Source organism: Sinohyriopsis cumingii, chromosome 2 (genome assembly GCF_028554795.1).
Source record: "Sinohyriopsis cumingii isolate HCF-2022 chromosome 2, ASM2855479v2, whole genome shotgun sequence".
In the NCBI taxonomy this organism is placed as follows: Eukaryota; Metazoa; Mollusca; class Bivalvia; order Unionida; family Unionidae; genus Sinohyriopsis; species Sinohyriopsis cumingii.
In genome coordinates, this window is record NC_142962.1 from 149,352,918 (window position 1) to 149,376,878 (window position 23,961).

The 23,961-nt window shown below is 37.0% G+C and overlaps 1 protein-coding gene across 2 annotated transcripts in view; it reads left to right on the forward strand.

Annotated features, from left to right (window-relative positions):
• The first annotated feature begins 3,242 nt into the window (after positions 1-3,242).
• Positions 3,243-23,961, forward strand: part of LOC149806064 (putative chitinase 10) — a 104,206-nt gene continuing 83,487 nt past the window's right edge. The window contains exons 1-11 of one of the 2 annotated variants that reach the window (XM_089950941.1): positions 3,243-3,621; positions 4,245-4,311; positions 5,151-5,328; positions 8,747-8,999; positions 13,531-13,655; positions 14,194-14,317; positions 15,634-15,822; positions 17,692-17,814; positions 18,654-18,939; positions 19,430-19,607; positions 20,869-21,121. In XM_089950941.1, coding sequence (XP_089807067.1) covers positions 3,613-3,621; positions 4,245-4,311; positions 5,151-5,328; positions 8,747-8,999; positions 13,531-13,655; positions 14,194-14,317; positions 15,634-15,822; positions 17,692-17,814; positions 18,654-18,939; positions 19,430-19,607; positions 20,869-21,121 — 1,785 coding nt within the window. In that variant the 5' untranslated portion in view covers positions 3,243-3,612. Of the gene's footprint in view, positions 3,622-4,244; positions 4,312-5,150; positions 5,329-8,746; positions 9,000-13,530; positions 13,656-14,193; positions 14,318-15,633; positions 15,823-16,299; positions 16,676-17,691; positions 17,815-18,653; positions 18,940-19,429; positions 19,608-20,868; positions 21,122-23,961 lie in introns of those variants that run through there. The other variant, XM_089950942.1, reaches the window with a different exon arrangement.

Below are 23,961 nucleotides of genomic sequence, written 5' to 3' on the forward strand. Positions count from 1 at the left end.
AGAGATCACGATGTTTACTATTGAATGGCATTTTATTATAACTCGAATTCGATTACTATAGAAATATTAAAAGGAAATTAGAAGCTAAGTACTATCTTATGTACGTGTTTGAATAAACAGTAACACAAGAAAGAGTGTGTAACGTCGCCCTTTTAGTAAGAGGGGTGGTTAATTGGGTTTGGCTGGCGTTATCCAATGGATGACCTCCCTCGATATCATAGCCCGGCGGGAGTGAAAGAAGAATGGAATTTCAACAGAGAACTGATCGAGAATACTGGGAAGAAATAATCAAACGAGCCCCCTTTTGACAAGAAAATGACAAATTTAATCAGAACAAATTAAAACGGCAATTCCACTTCAAATTAGATTATCTAAGTAGAATTTATCTGGTATGTCCAATTTGGATTTATTACATCATCATAACCACAGGTGAAAAGAGCGCAATGTCCACGATCGATTGCATCACCTTCATTCACTTTGACGGTATATTAACGTCTCCTAGTTCATCCTTCCTAACCTCGAGGTTCTGCCCCTTCATGGACTTCCTGGTCCTTTTTTCTGGCTTCGTCCTTTCTTTCTTTTTCCCGTACTCATGTCTTCAGACTGTCTCTTCTTCCTCTCCGAAACTGTTCCTTGTAGCTGTTTTTCTTTTCCCTTTCAGGACTTGTGCGTTCTAGCACTAAATATGCCTTTTTTATACGATGACCACCTGTTTCCTTCCTTGTTTCGCGAGGAAAGCATTAACCACTTTTATGCTTCCACGGAGTCAACTTAGTTAACTCTTCTAGGAAATTTCCAGACTAAAGAATTTCGACTAGGTCATCACTTTAAAATCAGATTGCTCTCAAACGTACGCCCTAATTTATTCTACCCAATCGTAGCCGGTGGTCCTTAATCTTTCCCAAAGAAATAATTCCTTTCGTCAGATTTAGACAGCTCAGAATCTGTGTACGATAGTGCCTGACAATTTCCCTTTGAAAATATGATAAGTAGACATAGGTTCCTACCAAGCGGTTAGGGTTGGTAGCTCAGATGTTTACTTTCTAAGGACCGCATTAAGATATCCTAATTTCACTGGGTCGGAATGCTATTTCTTTGAAGTTTACACTAAAATGGGGGGAGATGAACGAAGAAAGGTCGAAGTGACCCTTCACAAAGACTTTTCTGGCTTAACTGCGATAAGACTTTAATTGCTCAATGCATTCAACTTTAAGTTTTCTGTAATTCAAAATTAGACACTTCACAGAGTGAAAACAACAAGCTTTGAAAAATACAATAATATATTTCTCTGGAAAAATTCTGTAAAAATGAAAAAAATATGAACTTACGGTTTTATAAAATCAAATCCAAAAATAATTCGAGAATTATCCAAGAATAAATTTTTTGAAGTCCTAATAACAAAATGTTCTACTGATTTCACGTTCGAATCCCAACGAAGAATCCAAGATGGAAGACAATGACGTATGCTGCAATCTGTAGTGTTGAAGTCTACAGTTCCTTGTAGAAACAAGAATTATCACTCCTATTTCTGATAGATGAATAAATGTTTATAAAATAACTGTCCTTGTTCCACAATATTACATGAGCACACGTAGTTTCCAGAAAAATAACAGAATTAATCCTTTTTAATCCGAGTAATTTGAAATAACTCCAAACAGCACAATATGCAACAGTTTAACAGCCCATCTTCTACTGACATTGATTCTCCAAAACATGGGTTATATGGGCTTTCTAAAACGTCAAAAAGGGTCACGTGATCATCTTCTGGTAGTTTATAGAAGCAAGTACTTGTTACAGATCACGTTTACCCAGTGTGACCCTGACGAAACCAATTATTTTTACTCTGAGAAATGAAAACAAAAATATTGTTTATATCTTAAAGACAAGGTCCCATCATGACCTTGGAAACAATCAATCATTTTAAATACAATAAAACTTGTTTACGAAGGTTGCTACCAATTCTGAAACATGGCCATGATTTAGATCAACACCTGGTGTATATAAACTAACAGTCAAGGTCAAACTATTTTCTAAATAAATTATCATCTCTAGTGTATAAATTTACATTACAATATCATGTAATGAAAAATATTTAAAAAAATAAAACGGAAGAATTAAATTGAAATAAGTATATTTTAAATCATATATAATTAAATCAAACATACATAACAACAAGAGTTAAAAAGAAAGAACAAAAGTATAAATGTAATTTGAACCTTAAAAAAAAATCAGCGTGATGCAGGTAATTCCGTGCACGTACCCATTCTACTGACTGGTTTATGAACAGTACAGTAACTTGATCTAGGTATTTGCCTTGTGTCGAGTTTGATAGCGGAAAGAAAAAGTATCTCTCGGGTTTCACAAGATTCGATTTTTTCCCGCTATCAAACACTTCTTGATACCAGTAGCCACATCAAGATATTGTACTAATAAAATGCATTTATCGTCAGATATATCAAGTCCTTCTCCTGACAGACAATAATGACCAGCGAGCAGAAACTGTATTATAAATTTCCATTAATAGCTGCAAAGGCCAACCTTATCATCACTAAATACGTCTGTTTTGCAGTTTCACTAAGTATTTTCACTCACACAGGAAGGTTGTCCAAATTCTGACTGATGCATGTAGTTTTGCGTATAGCTTTGATCATTGTAATATTTCTTGTTACTCCATATACATTACAAAGTAATGAAAATGAATTTTAATAATTCTCTTTTCGTATAGTATTTTCTTTGTTTACCCTACATATTTCACAAGTTTTAATAAGATGATGAAACGGTGGAGAATTTCTCCAGATTTCCAAAGATTCTTCATAGTCAGTATTTGGTTTAAGTTTTTAATTAATTTTCATTCGTTCTGCTCTCGTAAATTATTTAACACATCTGTTTGCTGGTTTTTAAACATACTTTAGTGTTTGCATTTCTCATTGTTTGCCTTCAGATTTGATTGGTTGACAAGTCAGTGTCCTAAAATAAATGAGATTTCATCACTTGACTCAATTTCGGTCCAAGGTCCTTCATGATTTGCATATGCTTTTCTAAGAGTTACTGATATGTATAACCGAAAATGCCTTATACCTGTTTTCACTCCGAAATGGAATGGACCCGTCCAGTCCGTTTCTTTATACCGTTTATTTTCGCAGCTTGTGCGTTAAATTCAAAAGATTTGCGGATTAACGAACTTAGGCCCGAACAACTGTTCTTCATACTGTCATACAACTCCGAAATTCACGTGCACTTACTTGAGCACGAGAATTTCGCCCCGTAGCATGGACTAGGGATGTATTTAAAAAAAAGTCTTCACCGACAGCATACAAACCTGCGTTGTATTCAAAGGAAATTGGAACTAAAATTTGCAGATATACGCTTTGAATTATTAATACTGCTTCTAAACATTAACAAGTATTCAGTGGCATAATTTTGACGTACAAATTGACAATCAAAGATCTGCTTGGATTTTACTCAGCGGCCAGGGATCATTTTTTTTTAACCGTGCATCATCTTATAAAAATGTTTTATTCATTTTAGACTTATATCGTTCTATTTGCATCATTTTACAGTTTTTAGACTTTTATCGTAATATCTGCTTCACAGCCATTTATACCAGGAGCTATGAAAATGGTAAGTGTCGGTCATGTATTTGCAAAACGGTAATCGGGTAGGTAAATGTCTGCGCTAATCTCGCGTTATTGTTTGTTTTATCGTTCTTTTCTATAAAATATTCTTAAGTCAAGGTACGATTGTTGAAAAGGACATATCGCATCAGCCCTTGTCGATCTGTCAGTGTCGTGTTTAGGTGCGGGACTCGTGTATAGCAAAAGGGAGAGAAAGAGACGTTAGTTTTTTTTATGAACACCATCATATATTCTTGTCGTTGAAATTGTCAGTTTCATTTACTGGCCGATACAGGTTGTAAACTGGACGTACAGATGACTGAACATGATTTTCTCAAAATCCAGCTACACAAACAACATTCATGGAAACACAAAATTAACACAGGAAATAAAAACAAAATGCAACACTTTACTTTTAAGTGGTGTGTTAGAGCGAAAGGATGAAGAAAATAAAACATAAAAATCATGGTTGGCATGGCTGTATGTATGTGAAAGAGGAGAGAAAGACAAGCGTACTAGCTAGTTCATCTTAAAAAATAAATACTAATAGCAGATGACTGTAAGATCAATAATCACCTTTAAAATGCATTATCTAATGTTTTTTTTATATTTATTTGCTTTTTATGACAGAAGTACAGTTTGCTGCTATTTATCTGGAGCAATTTAATGTCTAGACTTCTGGCTGACCTCTCGGGAGGTGAGTAGAATATCATAGTTGTGTGTCTGTGTGTGTTGAATCGAGGCAAATGAAGTTATGTTTGGAATTTTTAATTCTTAAGAAGGGGCTGTACCCATGTGCTTTAAGAAGACGTGTATGATTGGTCACCTTTAACACATTGACCACAGCTGAATACGACAGTGAATCAAAAATTGAATCGATTCAGACTCGGGTGTCTCGATGCTCGCACATTAAAAAGTCAAGGAAAATATTTAAAAAAAAGTACTTGATATGCAAGAATGTGTATCATAAACGACTTGTTCGTTTTCTATTAATACCATCGTCACATTTTAGAGATTTGATAATGTTTTGAAGGACTTCGTGGATTAAAACCAATTTGACAAGATACATACAATCAGGTAAACCTAGGTAATTTTGATTCATCGAATTACGACCATGTATATTTTCTCCGTTCAAAACAAGTTTCGTTACCGTTCAATAACTTGTGAAAGACTCATGGACTGAAAACAAGTTATGCAGGAGGCCCGATATGAAAAACAAGTTTCTGTACAATTATTTACCCAGTTCTGACGGCCTCTTTGACTTGACAAAGTTAGTCTTTGCGTGATGAGTTTCTTTCGTACACGTTCGCCAGTTTTGTAACGAGTGAGCGAAACTAAACTAAACGGGGCATACGCATCAATACTAAGAAGACACAGACCGTGTTTGACTTTTAACGAGGGCTGGGGTTGGTCAAAATTTAATTATGTGCTGTGTTTGGATTAGAACTTAAACCTAGATTTTGTTAATTAATACTTTGATTTGCATCTGAACAGGTTTTTAATTTTAACACGATATTTGTATTTTGCTGGTTTCAGCGTCGACATCGAAATACAGGCGTGTCTGCTACTACACCAACTGGTCTCAAGACCGCCCAGGAAAGGGGAAATTTGTGCCCGAGAACATTCGGCCAGAACTCTGCACTCATTTGATATTTGCATTTGCTGCCGTGTCAGAAAACACACTGTCGACTACAGGACCAAATGACCAAGACCTGTGAGTTACTTGTGTTTTTATTTCTCGTTGCTATCTTTCCGTTCTTTGCAGGATGAGCTTGTAATCGCACGTACGACGGTTGCTGTGTACATCTGAAGAATTATCAAAACTACGTCGTGCGTATATGAAAGAATGTTTGCGATCTGGTTTGATGACTGTTCGATAACACTTCTCGAGCCTATTTTAACTCCTTTCAAAGTAAAATTATAACCCTCTTATAGACCTCTCCGGTGGCCAAGTGGTTAGAGCGTCCGCCTTGGATGCGGGAGGTCGTGGGTTCGATCCTCGGCTGAGTCATACCAAAGACTTACAAGAATGGTAGTAACAGCTGGATCGCTTGGCGTTCAGGATAATGAGGTTAGTGTTAGGACTGGTCAGCCTGTTGTCAGAATAATGTGACTGGTGGGACATCATGCTGCATGTCTGCAGCGTGAAGCCCCAGTGCTAGACATCACTATAAACTGCCACACTGCAGACATCGTAGCGATATGACTGAAAAAGTGTTAAAGTTTCGTTAAAAATACAAAACACACACACACACACACACACCGTCCTATAGAAGAGTCTGTTTAAATCAAAGATGGAGGTACATGTCAATATTTAACGACAGTGTCGTTTTCCAAAAACAAAATGAAACAAGTTTTTCTCCAGAGATCGTAAAAGATATATATTGTCTAAGTTGTTTTATAGGGATTTGTCATTTATTTTCAACACAACAAGGGAAAACGGGAAAAAAATTCACAACGAACACATGTGATTTAGTCCCTTTGTCCGTACGTGCGTGTGTGCGTGCGTATATAATGCCGATTGACTCAACTTGCACTGTTTACGATAGAGACTTCAAACTTTGAAATATGATTGAAAGTGATCTGTAGATTTACACAATGGTTTGGCGATTTAGTTTTCCGACAAATAGATCGATTTTATTTTTGTTCTTGTTGTAAGCATGTGAAAAAAGAATATATCTTGAAAAATGTGTGTCTCTATGGCATATTGATGATGCATTCAGTTAAGAAAAGAAATATGTTGCATAATGGTCGTTTCCTGCCCCACCTCAATAATGTTTCATGCGCCAATGTTATTTTTTTTAATAAACGTGCGAGGTTGTGCGATTTCATTTCTAAATTTGGTGGGAACACCACTCGGCCATTTCCGACAGATCGAAAAAATACCCCGCTAAAGTGTTTATTTTCATTTCGAAATAATGCTGTAACGACATGTTTTTTGGGCTATCGCCATTTTGTTTTAGTGCCGGATAGGCTATACATAGCGAGAAGTATAACTGGCGCAGGAAGAACCTGGAAAAACCAAGGTAAAAACTACCCACCAACGAGAAGCTACTGGCAAGCTTTGTCACATACCTATATAATGCATACCCGAGACTCGAACCTAAGCGGACCGCTCCGGTGGCCAAGTGGTTAGAGCGTCCGCCTCGGAAGCGGGAGGTCGTGTGTTCGATACCGGCCGAGTCATACCCAAGACTTACAAAAATGGTACTAACAGCTGCGTCGCTTGGGGATCAGCATTCAGAGGTTAGTGTTAGGACTGGTCGGCCTGGTGTCACGATAATGTGACTGGGTGGGACATCATGCTACATGTCTGCGGCATGATGCCCCAGTGCTAGACATCACTATAAACTGCCACATTGCAGACATCGTAGCGATATGACTGACAAATTGTTAAAGATACGTTAAAAATCCAAATCACATCACACAACACATCACGAACCTACGCGGATAGTGATGAGATAGAAGTGATCGGTAAAGGCGAGAGCTGTAGACCATTCGGCCACTCGGGGTTCCGATAATTAATGTTTACAATGGCGGCTGGAGCCTACAAACGTCTTCGTTGAGTTGAGGTTTGCAAAAGGTGATCACACTGCTTTAAAATGGAAGACCTTAGGATGAAAATTTATAATAAACCAATCCAATTATATTGGGCTTCTTCGTTTTATCGTCACATGAAATCGATGGCCATTTTGGACTCTCTTTAATATGCTAACTTTATTTATGTACACTTCATATTTAATGGCCAAATTTCATACTCGACTTCGCATCTCTCGTTTTTGCAGAAGGAACGAGACTATGACGACACTTCCACTAAATTGGTTTTATTAGGAATTTGCCGTAAATTTATTCCAGCAATATTTATTCGTTATTGGTACTCTATTATAAAAGAGGAGTAACTTACTAATTTAAACTCTATTGATGTAAAATGTTAGCTTTATTGATGTGAAATTAATTTTCCCCCTCATTTGATTAAACTTTGAACATAGTGATTTATGTCTTTTCCTTTGAAATTAATAAAACGTTGACGATTGTTGGCATTTTGCTGTCTTTCGCTAATCTTTTTTCCTCTGTATTCAAAGCTTAGTGTATGATGTATGGGTACACACAATGACGTTGCAAATGACCATATTTTGCATGTATACATACAGGGCGACAATTACATAGATATATAGCGTACGTCTTGGGTTCTTGCAGTTGTCTAGATATAGACAAAGAAGGTATTGATACCAGTCTATTCCAGAATTCTAAAAATAACTCTAGTATGGTATATACCTTCGAAAGTAAGCATTCTACACGAGTGGGGGGGGGGGAGAAATGGAAAGATGTGTATTGCCCAGAGTCCCCCAAAATGCACCTAATCGTGTGCGACAGTAATTATTTCAAATTCCTTTACATACATATACAAGTGATCTGCTACCAGCAGATAATGGTACCTTGGCTGACCGTATGGTGTTGATTCTTTTGCAATGGAATCCACTCAAAGCAGATGTGTAAATCTCTAACCTTCTCTCGGGGTTCAAATATATCCCACTTTAGAGGTGATCAATGCAGGACCTATTTTTCCGAGAAGATATTTTTAGAACTGAAGAAAATGGCACTGATCGATGTACCCCTGTCTTTAAAATTGCACTCGAACGGGCTCGTTGTCATGATGTAGCATCCAAATGAAGTATTCCTTCACTGGCAATTTATATGGGTATTTTTTCCTTTGGCCAGTGTGCTATCAAAACATAAAATGTGATGCGATATAATTGATTTACAAGTCTTGCACAAATATCAACTAATTTCTAAACGTTTATATTTCATCTTGTGTTGGTTGTGTTAATCATTACCCGAAAAGTTGAATGTCGACCAAGAAAATGTTTTTGAACAAAAGCATATCGGAATTTGATGTACTGTTGTTGTAAATGTTTTATCATGATTTGGGTAACTGAGTGGGAGGCATCCAATATTAAGAAAACTTTCATATTAAATCATACGTCCTATTTGCGTTTTGAGCAACATGGGCCCTAATGCAGTTGTATGATGTTATCCAATATTATCTGTTGAACCACACTAATGAAAAGCAATTTTACTGAATTTGACATAAATAAATAAATTATTCAACTCGCTGCCCTTTTTGTTTACAGAGTTATACGTTTTAACAGCCTGAAAAGCAAAGTACCGGGTCTGAAGACTCTGATTTCTGTCGGAGGTTGGGAACAAGGCGGAACGAATTTTTCCAGGATGGCCCAAGCCAGGGCTTCTAGGAAACCTTTCATTGCGTCAGCCATCATTTTTCTGAGAGAGCATGGTTTTGATGGTCTTGATCTAAACTGGATGTACCCTGGACAGAGAGGTGGAGGATCGCTGGACAAGAGAAACTTCGTGTTACTTCTCAAGGTAAGCATATAATGGTTCCGACATAAACAAAAACGGTACGTGACCTGTTGGTGGTTATAGGACAAAATTATCCAGTGGATAGAATACTGATATGATAATATGGCTACCGACTTTGACAACACTTGCAGCTGTTACTAATGTACATTTTACGGCTTGTTTTGTTAAGTGAAGTAAATCAAAAGAGAAAATAAAATTGATAGCCTAAAAGTTTGTTTCACCTATTTTCCCCCATGATTTAAATTTCGTCGGCTGTAGAGATTTAGGTTGTGATTCTGAGTTTTATTCCTTGCCGAGAAGATAGACATGAATAGGCACAAATATGCCGTGGACCAGAAACCGAAATCCTTTCCGTCCTGGTGCTTTTCAGACAGTATCTCTTTGTAAGACTGTTATTTTTCAGTTCAAAATAATTTACTGGTTTGCATCAAATATTGTAGTGAAGGAAATTACTAGACACCCAATAAAGTAATGTAACCCCACCGCTGTAGCAGAAAGGTAAATGAATGTGTCTGAGAAATCGTATTTTTTTTCCATTGTGCAATATTCAAGTTTCGCTTTGAAAATTTATGCGGTCAGCCTATTATTCAAATGCATCTTCTCTGAGGCCAAACAAAACTGTGATAACTGGATAAATGGTAGACAGGATCGCTTGAATTTTTTAGTGGAACCAATTGTTCACAGGTGCTCCTTGTATATTCTGTTCTTCATTGTATTATTTTTATTTTTGTGTTCTGGTGTATCTCCATATTTTTTTTTCTGGTGATTATTTTATGTAGATTTAATTTGCACTGTGTAATTGACCTTTATCCATAATAGGTAAGGTTACGATTTCTACTTATTGCTATAAAAATGATTTACCCACAAGACCTGAGGTGTACAGCTATATTGCTTGCGGACAAACAGAACACAGTGTGATGCTTATACTTTGTATTACGTGAACCATGCTGTTCTGCCTATATCAGAGTGTACACGATAGCACTTACTTTTAGGCTGGAAGGCAATTTTGCCTCGAGCACCTAGCAACCATGTTACAATGTTTGTGCGTAGGGTTTACGACACTGGCCACAAAGGTCTATTTTTAGGCCCGAAATCATTACGAATGGCGTCACATCCACCTAATTTGTAACCTGCCCTGTTGAGGATAAGAGTTTGGATGTACCTGACTAATGCTATTCTTGTGTCTGGATTGAGTTCCGTGCCTTGGTTTTTACTTTGGAAATTCTATTGTCTGCCTGAGTTGTTTTGAATTCAAGGCCTCAACTTGTTTGCAGTTCGGAGTAATTTTCCATAAAGATTATTGAGGGTTTTTCCCCCCAGAAAATAATATTGTGACTTGGTTCCAGTGGGGATGTATATAAAATAGGGTTTTGTCAACAAAGTCCTCATTTCTCTATTAATTTCGGTCTGTGGGAATCACTTTTAGCTGTATTCAGTTATAATTTAATAAGAATTATTTTTTAAATTGCTCCTTAGAATTACAAAGTGTTCGTTAATGTTTGGACTAAAGCTATGCTTTGGGATTAATGAGAAATCGTTCAAAGACATTCTAGATTATATCGGTATGATTTATCAGGACTATTGGTACGTCAACACATTCAAATTTCTTTGAATTCATTCGGAACAGTTTATTTTTCGACTTGAGATAGAACATTTAGGATTATTTGGAATTTCATTAACAATACTGTACGTTACTTTTAAACTTTTGCTTTGTATTCTTGGGAAAAAAATTGCTTGTTGAAGTTTACAAAACTTGTTGGTTGCGCTTCTTTCTGCTATTTCGTTTAAGACCATGGATTCGTAACAATTTAAATGAAGCGTTTCAATCAATCGGCTCTTAAACTTAGTCTGTCAGATTCACAAGCTTTGGAGTGTCGACCTTTTGCTCTGCGCTTTCATCTTCTTCATCAAATAAATTTGTAAATTCATTTTGAATGAAGTTCCCTATTTGGCAATATGTATTTTAGTTTACTATCAGATATACTCCAATCATGGCCATGTGTAGGAGGTACATTTCGAATCACTTGATTGGTTGTGTTCCAGAAGAACCATCAGAGTATGCATTTTCAATAACTCTGTACATTATGGAAATTGTCACCGCCATTGTTGCTCCACGAAGCATTCATAGTTTTGGGGTAAACCACTCCAGGAATAGCTAATGGCGTAATTTTATATCGCGATCTGTACATCAGGCTGGTAACATGCTAGAGTTCTTCCAGTGTATGGTCTTGCAGATCAGGCGAGATTCCCAGTACAAGAAGGACATCAGCGAATTCGGATGCGGCCAAGGGTTTTTCGAGTCGTAAACTTTCTCATAGGAACACGCGCATTTGTGTCGCATACATAAAATACACGGAGCCATAGAAGTGTATCATCCGCTCTCTATCACAACCGACATATAATTATTTTTGTTTCTGCAAATGTTAGTAGCTGAAATCTCGTACAGCACTATTTCGAGTCCTTCAGTTCAAAGACCTGGCTATATTTTCTGTTTTCTCCAGTGAATTTAATTTTCCTTTAATATGACACGTGTGTTAATAGTAGTTCTTATTTGGTATATTATCACATAAAGGAAGTTGTCTCACGCGGCGTATTTAGTAATTGACAAGTACGTAACTCGAACTGGGAGATAACCCATTTATAGTTCTCTACGATTGTTTTAGAATAATTAAGCATACTGGTAAAACGGGATAAACAAAGTAAAATGGCAAGAGTCACTTACAGATGAGACGCAGGTTTTGATGTTTATATACAGAATACTGTCATTAGATTTTTATAACTCTGTTAGGAGCTAGTCGCAGGAATTTAATGACCAAGGTTGGCAAAAAGACCGAGGAAGCCTAGCATTGTTTTGGGTGGAAGAGATAAGAGCAATGGAAAAGCTAATTGGTTCTGGGTGAAGCCTGTTTAGTTTGGTCGGCGCACATCTGGAGAGCGTTGTGGATCAACACCGAAACGATAAAGCAACGAACTACCCAAGCTGATGATGAAGCCGTTTGCAGTTCATAACCGTGGACAAACGAATAATTTGGTTTCGGTAAAACGTTTTAAGAAATTTATCATTCGGATGATATTTAAAGATATTTAAAAGTTTAAATTCTTTGGAAATATTTGATCAAGGCAAACGATTTTTGATCCATATTTTCTTTATTTCTTCTTTTATTCCAATTTGTGATTCTGATACCATTTATGATACAATTTCTTAATGTTACCGAACTCAGAACGAAAATAATAAAAAAATGATACACTTACGGAATCGTTGTTATCTGTAATACAAATTCCCTCCACCAAGCCAAGGTCCACATGTCAGCTTGATGACGTTCATACCAACGTTTTGGTCATGCAGAACCCTGGAAATATGCTAAAGGGGATCGATAAAAGTAACTCATTCAACCGTATGATGGGATCCCTTATCCAGATTGACCATTGTCCATACAAAATTTGGTTCGTGCCTTTTGCATTTTTCCTTTGCAAGGATCCCTGTTGCTAGGTAAACTATCATAATAGAGACCCAATATTTTGATCCCCTAATTGCATATGCCTGATTCGTATCAATTACAAGATGAACAAGTTACGATGAGCGTTCCTCGCTTTTCGGGTCACTAGAAAAGCATACAAATTTATCAGTGAAACGACCTCCATAGTTGTAAGCAGAAAGGACTGGCGTCGTTTTGTTCGTACTGAGGGTGAACTGCCCCGTTCGATTTGTGGGGGTGGAGTGGGGAATGGCTCTTTCGTCTGATGTTACAGTTTAGGAATTCGTTCTTGATGTGTAACTCCATGCTAGCAGCGTTAAACAATAATGTAAACGAAGTTTTTGATGAGCTGCGATACGGTTTAACGTCGCCCAAACCACTTAAAAGGTGATCGAACCTGCTGATTTATGTAAAACTGGCCGTCTTATTGTTTGTGTAATATTACATACTAAGTTCGTATTAGGCTAAAAAAAGATCGGATACCCAGCAGGGGCAATACTACTCTAGTGCATATCTTAGAAATCGAATGTTTTCTATTTACAGCAGGAAATCCGTTTCAACCTTTACCGTCCATAGTTTTTATGTCGAAGATTTTAAAGCTACGATTGACCCTCTTGCAGGGACTTTTATTACAAGATGGTGAACTTTGAATGTAATGTTAATATTAAATTTAACAGTCGACCTTGGTGGCTGAAGTATAGGTAGAGCCTAAATTTCCTTTTCTTAAAGTCAAACTTTTCAAAGGCTGCAAATGCAGCTCGTTACAGCTTGCTGCATGGGTTTCTCTAAAGTAACTTCATATTGGTTTCAGCTAGGTAAAACTTCCTCAGATCTCTCCATTCTATTTCTCTTATTTTACTGTACTCCATGGGCCTGTTTCCAACCCTACATCATAACCTCTCGTGTTGATGATGTAAATAAGTAACAATTCTGCCGCATTATAATGAACTGCAAGGATATTGGGAAATATATGGCAAATAAGAAAGTTGTTCCTTTATGACTGAGTTCTATTAAACTGCTGCGAAACATTCTGATAAAGATATTTCACCATCCCGCAGGAGCTGAAGACTGCCTTCGAACAGGAATCATTTATTACGGATAGAGAGAGGTTGATCCTGACGGCGGCTGTGCCAGCGGGGAAGTCAGACATTGACATTGGTTATGATGTACCTGAAATTGCCAAGTAAGATTTTTATTGCTGTACCATGCACGCTCGTCGTAATTTGCTGATGGATTGTTTCTTTGACAGTGAAACTGATTTCATCCAGCTTTTGGATTTCAAGGAAGTGCCATTGCTAATAATGCCATTCTCAGCAATAAAAAAACGTTTCTATTCTACGGATATGACTTCACTTAAGTCCTCAAAATAATGAAAAAGTTCTGAGCTTTATGAATTTATTGTATAATGTCTGTTTTAGGCTCATGATGTGTCAATGGCTGCATCAGTTAAAACAGATGTCTGTCTATATCTGGCGCTTCAAATAACCGTAGAACAAATCTGCATTCATGTCTCAAGTTTCTTCAGTTTTAATTATTATGTATATTTAATTTTTGTTGTGCGCTTGACCTTTGTCCATGACGGGGACGACTTGAGACACTAGACAGGATCTTGACAAACTTGAATGGTCATTGCCCACTGTATATGCCAGTAAACGACTGCAGATTGAATTAAGGTGAATCTTGTTCAGATTGAATTAAGGTGAATCTTGTTTCTGTTACAGGTACCTAGACTTTGTCAGCATAATGACGTATGATCTCCATGGCCCATGGGATAGCACAACTGGCCACAACAGCCCACTCTATGAAAGACGGTCAGAGACACCGTTCCAGAAGACGCTTAATGTGGTAAAAATTCTAATCAAAACGATTTTGTTTATACTTTCTACAGAAAATCCCCATTCCATTTTCAAACTTACATCAGCCCACTTTCTTGCCGCAGACAGCGAGTCACCTGAAATGATAGACTCAGAAAAATTCCACAACAAAACAACACATTATAAAGTGTTCGTTGCAGCGATGAAGCAGAATAGTTGCTGGTTTTGTCATTAATTCGTGTGGCTTACCTAGATTGTTGTCCACTCATATTATGAAATAATGCCGAAAAAGAGGGACATGCGTGTACGCGAAGCTTCAAACTCCATTGCGTGCTTGAATCAAGTCTGCATTACTTCACCACTGTCTCCCAAGCCACATTTAAATCTCTCGAAAATTTCTCCCTTGATTTTGCCGATACGTCAAGTAAAATAAAATTAGTACTATCACGGGGAAACAGATTTGAATCGTGTAAGTATAGACCGAGTATAAGTTTGTCATATCAGATTTCGTTCTAGCCCACAATGCTACACTGCTGATGTATATATCAAGGCAGCATTGAACATAGAGAGCATAGTCTTGCCAGCGTCCACCCTCTACTCTTTTCCAGTCCTTTACAAGTTCTTTCTGCTTTCATACTTTATGTAGAATTTATTTGATTGAAACCAAATTTAATACGAGACGTTACGTTAGGAACGTCTAAGTCAGCTTTTTTCACAATTCCCTCAAAGTTCAGTTTATTAATGGTCTTTTTAGACCTGGAGATTTGCCTTCACATCATGAACCCCATTTCATTCCGTTCAGCAATTTTTAATAGACTTTGCTGACGGAAACAAAAGTTATAATAAGTCCGTACATTGAGGAAAATAATACAATGTTCGATTTATATGTATTTATGTTGAAATATAACTGCCTTGCTCTCTCCGATTTACATTCAAGTTCGGGTTCGCATAATGAATTCCGTTTCCGTTCCATATTTTTTGGATTAGAAGCAAATTTAGTTGCAAAACGTTTTCACTGAAATGCTAATGACAAGTCAGATTTTGATTTGTTTATTTAAAACTCTTAGTTACGATTTTTCGAAGACTATGAATGTTTCTCGTCCATCGTGAAATCTGGTTAATCTCTACTTGGGGAGGACTTGATATTTTGAACCACGTTGTCTTCAAATGCATTATTTTTGCATGACATCCTTATTGTCACTTCTCTAGAGATCTGCTAAACACGAGTGTTATAATTTGTTCTGTTCTTTATTCGAGTTAATCACGTCTTTACGAAGTTGGAGAAATCGGAGGTCAAAATGGTATTAAAAATAAAGGGTTTTTTAGAGGATGAAATTTTTTTTCCAGAAATGGGTGGCAGACTATTGGGTATCAAAGGGTTTACCCAAAGACCGTATCAACATTGGGATACCGACCTATGGAAGAACCTTCTCCCTTAGAAATCCGGCATCTGACATAATGATGGGAGCTGCAGTAACAGGGGCAGGGCCGCCAGGAAAATATACAGATACATCCGGGTCCCTAGCTTTTTATGAGGTAGTCAGTAGTAAAAGTAATCGATACTTTGTCGCATGTTGTAAAGCTAGGTGCATGATGAACACACACACACATATATACATACGTATATATATATATATATATATATATATATATATATATATATATATATATATATATATATATAAAATATTGCCAATGCAAATGTTTAGGGTTGGGGAAGGTCGGGGAGTCGTGTATCTAAAATGGAGGAAAGTGTTGCCGTAACGGCGTAATCACTTGAGAGCGTAGGGCTCTGAATGTCTCGCAATATATAGCGTCCAGCTAGTGAATGTCGGTCAAATATTGATATAATTTCTTTTTAAGACGGTGAGATATCGATCGTGTTTGCGGAATGTGAGCGGTCTGTCACATTTTCTTGACCTACATCTGCCATCTTTATTGATTGAAATATCTGGATGTGAATTGCACCGAAACGCCCTCTGGTGTTTTCAAGAGGAGATAATAGCCGTGAAATGGGGTGCTCAACCCGCATCCGGCCCACGATCGTGATCCGTCCGGCCCTCCGTGAACAGTAATTATATTAAATAGATCAGTGTTTGCGGCCCTCGAGCAGTCTTAGAAAAATGCCATCTGGCCCTTGGCCGAAAAAGGTTGTGCACACCTGGTATAGAGCGTAGGGCAAGTGATCACACTGTGCTGTTAGTTCTGGTCTGGACTCAAATTCGTTTCCGTCTTGCGCAGCATCAGGTGAGGTAAAAGCAACTACAAAACTCGTCAAAAGATGTTTCCAGGAATCTCGTCGAGCCAATCAAAATCTTTAGGTAAATTCCCCGAGTTTGTCCTGAAGGTAACGATGAAGACTTATTGCCAATGGAGAAGTGATAAAATGGTGAGTTTAAAAACTTAAATAAGCTGAGATGTTAGGAAGGGTTGTAAATTAATACGGATAACTGTCCTCTGTGAATTATTATCTGCAAATATGTTTTTAAAAGAAACCTATTGTTTTTATCGAGGAATAAATTGTGGGAAAATATGTAAAGGGTCATCATTGTTATAATGTCTGCCTTTTACAGCAAGAAAGAATGAGTACGTAACAAATACTTTACTAGGTGAGGTCAGTTTTGTCCACAGATCAACTTCATTAGATTCTATGTACAGTCATATTGTAGGTTTTGATTTAAAATGACCCATTTTGTTATCCCGACCCTGATTTCAAGAAATTAAGCCCAGCACTGGAATACGCCATTGTTGCTATTAAAGCTGCAAAGACTTTAGATTGCGTATGTCTCTCAGGATAAAATGTGATGTAATTAGATAAAATTACACCTTTCACTAAAAGACAGTGAAATTCCACTGACGACTTTCACCGTGTATCGACGTCATGAATGACTGAATTTATGCAAAGAAATTCGCGCTCGTTTGAACTGTAACCGAGATAGAACACCCTTTGTTAGAATAGTAAAAGGGACACTGTACCCTTTGTTTGAATCGTAACAGAGACACTGTACCCTTTTTCTAACTCGTAACAGAGACACTGTACCATTTGTGTAATCGTAACATAGATACAGCACCCTCTTTTGAATCTAAGACACATCCCACTTGTTTTTGATAGTAACAGATACATCGTATAATGAATTTATAACAGATACGTCGTATAATAAATACCATACAGATTCGTCGTATCATAAATACAATACAGATATGTCGTATAATAAATACAAATGCACGTGAATAAATCTTTTAAATTGAGATGGCGAGAAAATGATTTTCATGTACGCAATAACCCATGTTAGATGTTGCGAAGTCATATTTCTGATTAAACTTCTTTTCAGAAAGCGGGTTTCAGAAAGCGGGTTTGTATCTACGAGTCTTAAATTTTTTTGTTTGAATGTTTTACTTTTTCAGATCTGTGAACTGATGGAGTTTGGGAACGGAAGAGAAATTTGGCATTACGAACATAAAGTCCCATTCTTTGTTGTCGGTGATATCTGGGTAGGCTATGAGGATAGACGGAGTATATATGAGAAGGTAAAATATTTTAAATACGTGCCAAGGCTAAACAAGCAATCACATAAACAAGAACATTTCGACTCATTTCATGATGGATAAAGCTAATCGGGTTATAATTGTCCTATTTTTATTTGTTCAGTTGAGCACTATTTCCTTTTTCTCTCCACTATTGCAAAGCTTGTTAATCGTTAACCTTCACATCTTATTGCTTACAATGCACAAATCCCAATATTCATGTCATGGAGGGAAATACTTGTATCAAGAATATGTTAAAGTTATTTTTAGCGGTCTCTGTGAACCACATCTGCCAGATTTATGGGTAAGTGTGACGCAGTGCGGGATTAAGCTAGCCCTGTAGCATATGCTATAAAGGGGCCCTACATTAAAAAACACCACAAGTATTAAAACACAAATTTTTAAATTGCATAGTAAAGTAATTGTATTTTTTAATTTGCTTTACAGGCAGATAATACGACAAATATGTCTGACATTTCACTAATATTGTTATTTACATGTAGGTAATTGATTGCTTGAAAGCATTTAACGCGGGTCCCTTGAAAGTGCGGATCCCGTAGCATATCCTACTTTTGCCACTAGGATAACCTGTCACTGGTGTGACGCCGAGGTTAGCGTAGGTTGACTGGTGCGTTTATATTAGATATCCGTAGTTTCATATCTGTTAACTCAGTCCCACATAACTTTTACATACGGGATACTTGTAGTATATTTCGTCCGCAAGCAGTTTACAAACGAAGCGTGTTTTCTGGGTAGTGCACAAAGACTCTTGCTTCATCTGGTAAGTTATATTTATATACAGTAGGTCGATAAACAGTCTATCCACCCATTCTCTTCTGCAGGTGAAGTTTATCGTGGAAGAGGGTTATGGAGGAGTGATGGTCTGGTCACTTCCTTTGGATGATTTTCACAAATCGTGCAAATCTTCTCAGTCACCATATCCACTGACTAGAACCATAAAGGCCTTTCTAAATCATGTTGAGAGGGGCGGGAACCTTGAAGATAGCCTCATCTCGACATTGCCAGTCCATACAGAAAATACGCTGATATCCATGACAGGACAGTATTTGTCAGTTGTCGACACCTCAACCGCGCCGATTTTATCAAGCCAGGGTATTTCAATGCCAGGTTAGAATTATGCATTTGTTTTATACCAAATTTGAAAACAAACACGGAGATTAACGAAAAAGAAACTTACGCACATTTAAACAGAAGACGTGTTAATTAAACTGTTTCGTTTAAGCTATATTCACTGTGTTCGCATCTTCAGGATCTCAATTCTTCTTTTTGGCCATGTCTGTTATCAGTCCATCCGTCTCTTGATTCGTTGATCAGCATTTGAAAGGGCGAGAGTGAGTGTCCAGCTAATTTGAAATGGTTGGTAAGTTCTAATATTTCTTGGTGATTAATGATTACTTTTCTAAACTCTGCTACAAATTGGGATAATTAAGTCCAATCACACGTGAATGACATCGGCATACGTGTGCAGTTTCTTTTCTGAACCGTGTCCATTCTCCTACGTGTCGAAAAAGGCATACAGTGGACAGTCACAAGATAAGCTGTATCATAATGTGACAATTGTTTATACATGTTTTTGTTTTGCATTTTTGGACCTCAGCATCTACATCGAGGTACAGGCGTGTCTGCTACTACACCAACTGGTCTCAAGACTTGCCTGGGAAGGGTAAATTTGTCCCCGAGGACATTCACCCACAACTCTGCACTCATCTCGTATTTGCGTTTGCTGCCATATCCGGAAACGAGCTCGTGACCACGAAACCTTACGATAAAGGCCTGTGAGTAGCAGCTTTCATGTATTCCTCTTGATTGTTCCCATAGGCTGTCTTTGCATGTCTATGATTGTGTTGGTGTTGTGTGCATAAAAGTAACTATATGTAAAAATGCGTTTGAGTGCAACAATTACGTTTCTGGGCTCCCGTCTTCTTTGGCATTTTTTTTGTTCCAATTTCTTTTCCCGGTATATCCCATGAACAACTTTCTATCGTGCAGCGACTTTCAAAGGAAAAAGACAAAAAGAAAATCTAATTTTTAACTGGATGTTATCTTTAAATGAAATGTATTTAATACAACATTTCTCTAAAAATGAATAGAATTTTTCAAATACAATCACGCTGTTCATGCAAGTATTAGTAGTCATATGCGTCATTTAGGGGTTTACGGAGTTAACGTTACGCCGTAGGTCTACATTAACAAATTGAGGGGTGCACAAGAAATGTAATGTTAAATGTTTTAGATGCTATCCCAAACACTTTTTGATATACTCTCCACCAACACTTTTTGATATACTATCCAGCACTTATTGTTTTGATATACCAACATACGCTTTTTGATTACAGTCTAACATTTGTTGTTTTATATGATATCCAGCACACACCGTTTGATTATCCAACACACATTTTTTATATATATTATACGCCACTTACTTTTTTATAAGCTATCCAAAGCATACTCGTCGATCATTATATAGTGCCTTCGTTTTTATATGCTGTCAAATACCACCACCACCCCCAGTTCCAGCGAAAAGTGTAGGAGTGTTGAGGATATGCTATACTGGCATACACACAGACATGTTACACAGGGGCAGGAATGTTTATAGACACACTACACCCTTACAAACATGCTCTCGCACATAAGATGGAGGGGGGGGTACGTGTTAGCTGGATTGCAAAGATAGACAAAACATGCACATACAAGTAGAAAATTGGCAATGATTTTGAGTAGCATCATTCTTTTCGAGAGATCTGGATGGCCTGAAAAGGTGCTATTGGAGACGTTTTAACCAGAGGGGGATTGACACATATCACACCTCTCAAACGGCCTTCTTTGCAAACCTCTCCTCACAGTGAGTCCGGAGTTAGAACACGGGACAGATTCGTCTCTTTGATATACTCTGTTGTTTCATAAAGAATACGAATGGAGTTGTGCGTTAAGATCAAAGATGTTTATTTAACCTTCCATACCGAAAACAATTGTGCTAAATGCATCATAGGAAAATAGTTTTCTCAGTTGTGTAATGCTTTGCTTCGTTGTTTCCAGGTTCAAACACTTTAAAAACATCAAGAGCAGAACACCAGCTCTGAAGATGCTAATTTCCGTGGGAGGATGGGAACAAGGCGGAGGCAACTTTTCCAAAATGGTGCAGACAAGGGCTATGCGGGAACGATTCATCAAATCCGTCATTATCTTTCTGAGGGAGCATGGGTTTGACGGAATTGATCTGAATTGGGTATATCCAGGACAAAGAGGTGGGAGACAGATAGACAGGAGGAATTTCGTATTGCTTCTCAAGGTAAGAAGAACTGATTGCTTTATTCAAAAACAAGGCACAGCTTGTCCAGTAGTTATAGAATAAAAAGTAAAATGATCCAGTGGAGAAGATAATAATATGATATGTATATGATGAAATAATTAAGAATAACTATTTTGTAATGGTACGATCCAACAGTGTTCTTATATAAACAAAATCAGTCCAAACAAAATGATAGAAATGAAACAAATCCGCTTAAACCGGTGATAACGACGATTTTTGTTTGTCAGTGTGAGAGACAAGAGAGAAGTCCGATTGCCAGAAGGGGTAATCTACAAAATATCAATGCATAACCTCTATACATTATTGAGCACCAAACCAGGATAAGGTCATATAGTTATGATGTATCGGTGGAATTTTTGTTTGCATGTTATTGGTCATGCATTAACTGACGATAACTCTGCTACCGCCATTGCAAATAAATTCTAAATTACGGTTGTGTGCTGGTCAAATATGGGAATCCACTTTACCGCTATGATTGATTTCATTACAAAGTCAAGAGTTACTACCTTTAAAGTTTCCTATCCAAATCATTTATGTTGTTTAATGTTCATTTTTAAGCAGGAAAATTGAACAAAGTATGTGGAAACGTTTAGATTGGTTTTCAGTGATTCTTGTGTAGCCTCACAACAGAATTGTCAGCTGCATACTGGAAGTATATATATATATATATATATATATATATATATATATATATATATATATATATATATATATATATATATATATATATATTATTTTTTATTTTTTTTTTGACACTCTAGACTTGTACCTTTTAAATCACGATTTTTCCTTTATGATGAGCTAGAATGAAGAAACATAGAATGAAGAAACATTGCGAGAGATCATCTTTACATCATTTGCGACTTGTATTAAATCGGGCGGAAACGTGACTGTTCACAAGGACACGTGATTGTATATTCTTTTAAAACCTATTACTCCCTCTGACATTAGCGTACCCAAAACTGAAAATAAGTCTTTTTATGTGGCCAAGCAGGAGAGTAAAACGCCTTCTAGAAATCTATTACATGTAACAACAAAAGCACTTAAAGTTGTTCTCTTCCGTATAATTAGGTCGTGTAAAACACTTATTTGTTTTGATGTGTCTTACACTTAGAAATATACACTGATCAGAATTTATTAATTTAGGTAAAAGTAATTTGAGCCTATTAGCAGTGCCTATTAACAGTGCACAATGAAGCTATTGTACACCATATGTTTAGAATGAAAACGGGTCTCCAGTTTTATAAAAGGTGTATAGTTTTATCTCGTTTTGTGATACGGGTAATAACCTTAAAAATACATTAAGCTCGTTTTCTGCCATGTTTTTACGTATTCGTTCAGAATAATGACCATTCCTTTTAACTTTTGCTTACTTAGTTTAGGAATAATGAAAAATATCAAACAACTGCACATTTTCTTTCTCATCCGTAACTAAAGTGGGCATCATTTTACTTACGTAGTGTATACTTTTCAAATTGTGGCCCCGGGTGGCCGAGTGGTCTTGGGTGCTCTCCTTTACATATCACTCGCACATTTCACCCCTGTCTGCAGCAGTTCGAGTCTCGCCTCGACCAACTTGGGGATGTGAGAAAGCTTCCCAGTAGCTTCCCGTGGGTCGGTGGTTATTATCGGGATCTTTTCCTGGTTCTTCCTTCACCAAATCTGCTTTACGTCATGTATAACCTATCATGTGTTGATGAACGGTGGTAAACCCCACAAAATCAAACCAAACTGTTTTCCAAAATTACAGAAGCAACGAGTGACTTTGCCGCTCTTCATCCATCTCGCACGTGTTATATTTTTGCATTTACAGTTTACATTAGTTTTCTTTAATTTTGTTACGTTTGTTTTGTTACAGGTTTTTTTTGTATCACATTTTTCTTGTATTTCGGTTATTTGTTGTATTAGAATTTCCTTTTTTTGCATAATTCGTTGTATTTTCGTATAGGAAGAATTGGAGATCGTTCTTTTCATCTTCATTAAAGGAGTTTCAAAAAATAATTTTAAGATGTAGGTAATATGAAGATTCGCTCAAGTCGCGTCACAATGCACAAGAGGTTGCTCAAAACCCCGTATTACGGTATCTTCAGCGACAGTAATGTAGGTTGGGTCGTGGAGAGTGAATATTTTTGTTTGCCATTTGAGCGTTTTTGAATATTACAAGGTAGTGCTTAAAGATGAGTGGTTAGTTCTGTACCCTGCTTCAGTATTTGTTTAATCTTGGAGTAGATTTGTTGACACCAGGATTTAGTCTAGTACGGCTTGCTGAAACGGACGTGGTTATTTTCCATTTAACCTGGGATTTATCAAGACTAAAATCGTGCCGTACATCTACTGAATTGAATTCTCTACAGGTATTGATCACTACTTCATTAGCTTTTGGAATATTTAATCTCACACAGTTTACCATATCCTGCTTGGGATCGAAAAGTAAACTAAACGCATCTATGATTACAACTTCATTTCCGAAATTCTGAAAGTCGTCTTCAAGCGGTTAAATAAATTCGGCTGTATCTCTGTTATAACTATAAATATTTATAAGTCGCTTTGATAAAAAATTAATTTGTTGCCATAGTTACTCCTTCCCAAATTGATGCGTTTTATAATTAAAATTCTTATTTATCAGATTAGCTATTTCCCTTGCCTGACTCTAAAAAGAACAAAAAGCACTCCAAGCCCCACATCGATTTTGTATAATTTTCTTCACACGTTGAGAAATTTGTATCCTAATGCATGTATATGGAATTTTTAAGGTTTCAAAAAGTTTAACCAAAGAATCTTCGTTTCCATATCAGCTGAACCATAACAGTTTATAATCG